Source organism: Otolemur garnettii, unplaced genomic scaffold (assembly GCF_000181295.1).
Source record: "Otolemur garnettii isolate 467f Iridium unplaced genomic scaffold, OtoGar3 scaffold00145, whole genome shotgun sequence".
Lineage (NCBI taxonomy): Eukaryota > Metazoa > Chordata > Mammalia > Primates > Galagidae > Otolemur > Otolemur garnettii.
In genome coordinates this window covers 4,517,669-4,520,964 of record NW_003852540.1, presented here as the reverse complement: position 1 = coordinate 4,520,964, position 3,296 = coordinate 4,517,669, and the positions used below count along the sequence as shown (strand labels likewise).

The window sequence follows — 3,296 nt, the reverse complement described above, 5'->3', positions numbered from 1 at the left end:
AAAAAAAAAAAAAATGAGACTCTGTCTCTACAAAAAAACCAAAGAAAATATTTGAATAAATGGGGATAATCGTACCTCACTAAACAATAAATAAGGCACATAAAGTACTCAGTAAAGTATCTGGCATAGAATAAACCAGTCAACAAATGATATGAGTTTGCCACTGTGTTACTGGGTGTAATGTAAAACTATAGATTCCATACAGTGGCAAAGTAAGATACATCTGGTTTAGAGCAAATATAGGTACATCAGTATGCCTATCTCATATAATACTATTAAACTGACCAGACTGAGAAAGACCAAGGACAATTTGGGAACCAAAAGATCCTCTAGGCTCGGCGCTCGTTCCTCAGAGGTACAGTGCCAGCCACATACACTAAGGTTGGTGGGTTTGAACACAGCCTGGGCCAGCTTAACAACAAATGCAACAAAAAATGGCTGGGTGTTGTGGTGGGTGCCTGTAGTCCCAGCTACTCAGTACTCAGGAGGTTGAGGCAAGAGAATCACTTAAGCTCGAGCACTTGAGGTTGCTGTGATCTGGGTACTCTACCAGGGTTACAAAGTAAGACTCTGCCCCCCCCCCCAAAAAGGACCCTCTACTCCTTTCTATGAAATAAAATTGGTATGTATTAACAATGATCTCTCCATTTCTGACCAGAGTGAGCAAATCAAATCTAAATTAGAGCTTTTCTAAAAAGGCAAGGCTGCAAAAACTGGCTCAAGAATCTTCCAATTCATTATATTGGCCTGGATCTAGTCTCTGCTGGTGAGGAGGAAATTGCTTCAATTTGGGAACAGGTAGAAGGCACCTGAATTCTTGATACTGTTTACACACATACAGGTAACCTCAGAATTATCCCAAAGCTCACAAATCTCAAGTATTAAGTGCATATATTTCCTTAATAGTCCCAAAACAACTCCAGTGGCACTGAGGAGACAGCAACATCTCATCGATCCTTGGCAAAGAAAACCCTATGCAGATAATTTACATCCTTACAGGATCTGCCCAGCAGGTCTGTTCCCAATATCCAGGAAGATTCAAACCACAGCCTCAAACTTAAAGAGCAGGGAGAGGTCCTGAAGGACAGACTGATAATATTTAAGTCCAAGGAAAATAAAGTTCTGTCCGCTTTCAGGGAAAGGATTGTTTCCATTAGTTTATTTCTGCAGAAAAAAAAAATCTTTCCTCCACTAAACACTTGGAAAATTAGGGCGTCCTATTGTGGAGGGCAGCTTAATGAACACGAAGATCTGATGGACACAGACAGGCAACTTATTCTGGGCTAGTCTTAGAAGTCTTTCTTCTATCCCTAAGGCACTTTGTTCACTACCTTCGTCCTCCACAGGGGAAGAGGACGGTAAAAATATTTTGGAAAAATGCCCAAGAAAGGAAAAAGCTGACCGGTTTCCTGAGGGTGTCTCCATCCCTCCCGGCCAATGTGTGGTGACTTCCTACCAAAGGCCACCAGGGGAGTAAGGCCAAACCCGGCTCTCCAACACTGCAGGAAATATTTCAAGCCTAAAAGCCACTTGTAGGATTATCGGATTCATTCTGGGTACCGCTGCCAAGTGATGCCCCCGCACTGCCATCATCTCCCTCAGTTCTTTGTCCTACGTTGCCTTGCCCTGCCCTACCCTTGAGCTTGGCCCGGGCGCTAGCCCCACCCTGGGGCCGAAGCAGTTCCCCTTCCCCTGGGCTGTCCTCCTAAGGCACACCCAGAGGCCTCGGACAGCGGCTCCTCCTCCCCCACACACTCCTACTCATAGGTGGGAACAAGCTCCAGCAGCATGCTCCCCCGGCCACGGTAACTCCAGCCCTCTGCTCACGTCCCTCGTGGTGGTCAGCTCTCGAGGAGCAGCCGGCCAGGCTCAGAGTTCCGTGGCCCTCACCCCCGCCCTGGGCCTCCCGTCCCGTCCATCCTCACCGGGCGGAGGCTGGGCGGGCGACGGTGGCACCGGCGGGCGCGGGCCGCTGCTGTTGATGATGTAGTGGGAGACGCGCGAGTTCTCGGAGACACTGAGCACATAGTCCCCGGGGCTGGTGCTCGAGTCCCGCACCAGGAACACCCCGTGCCGCTGGCCCTGCAACATCGCCACAGCCTCCTGCCGACTCAACCGCCCCCAGTACCAGCTACTCCGCTCCTCCGAATCGAAGTTGCCTGCCATGGCCGCCTCTGCGCCTACACGCTGGGCAGCCGCCACGCGCGACCCTCCAGCCCCGGCGCCCGCCGCCCAGCGGACCGGCTCCGGTCTCAGCCTCACAGCAGCGCCCGAAATGGCGGCCGAGGCCGCGGGCCTTCCCCACCGGAAATGACGCGCTCCCTGCCCGAAGGAGGCTGCCGGGAAGGGAACCACAGCCCGCCATTGGGAGAAGGGCAGAGGAGCCTGAGCGCGCGCACTGCGCATGTGGCCTCATGGGCGTCGCCGCCTGGCCCTGACTGGTGGGACTGCAGAGGATGCAGGGGCGGAGTCTAGGGCCAAGGGGCGGGCCTCTGCCAGCAGTCCCTAGAGATTTGTGCTGCCCCTCCTGGCAGTGGGGTACTTTTCTCCACCAGGCTTTCAAGTTCATGGAAGGCCTAGAACTAGGCAGCGGACTCCTAGACAGAATTGGAATAGAAAAGATGGATGTGGCCCAGAACCCGAGTTCTCAGCAAGTCTCCCTGAGTGTCAATGTATTTCTTTTTTTTTTTTTGGCTTGGGCTGGGGTTGAACCTGTCACCTCCGGCATATGGGACCTGCGCCCTACCCTTTTGAGCCACAGGTGCCACCCTGTCAATGTATTTCTGCTCCTTCCTCCAGCTTCTCCACGGGAGGGCTAAACAGTCTTGTTTTCATTGATTCACTGGGCAGTTTCTTTTTCTTTTTCTTTTTTCTTTTTTGAAACAGAGCCTCAAGCTGTCCCGCTGGGTAGAGTGCCATGGCATAGCTCACAGCAATCTCCAACTCCTGGGCTCAAGCGAGTCTCCTGCCTCCGCCTCCCAAGTTGCTGGGACCACAGGCGCCCGCCACAATGCCTGGCTATTTTTTTTCCGTTGCAGCCATCATTGTTGTTTGGTGGGCTCAGGTTGGATTCGAACTTACCACCTTAGGTGTATGTGGCTGGCGCCTTAGCCACTTGAGCCACAGGCGCCGAGCCCACTGGGCAGTTTCTGACATCTCACTTGTCTTATGAGTGCAAATGTGATTAAGGCTGGGCCATGCTCTCACTGTGGAAAGAACCAGGAAACAGTCAATGACAAAGAAATGACAGGCTCCGCACCTGTGGATCAGCGGCTAGGGCGCCAGCCACATACACC

At 52.3% G+C, this 3,296-nt stretch overlaps 1 protein-coding gene across 3 annotated transcripts in view; it reads right to left on the bottom strand.

The window, feature by feature from the left end:
• The window catches only part of CRK (CRK proto-oncogene, adaptor protein), a 37,109-nt gene extending 34,803 nt beyond the window's left edge, over positions 1 to 2,306 (bottom strand). For 2 of the 3 annotated variants that reach the window (XM_003799100.2, XM_003799101.2), the window contains exon 1: positions 1,926 to 2,306. In XM_003799100.2, coding sequence (XP_003799148.1) covers positions 1,926 to 2,166 — 241 coding nt within the window. In that variant the 5' untranslated portion in view covers positions 2,167 to 2,306. The remainder of the gene's footprint in view (positions 1 to 1,925) is intronic. The other variant, XM_023518708.1, reaches the window with a different exon arrangement.
• Positions 2,307 to 3,296: the final 990 nt, after the last annotated feature.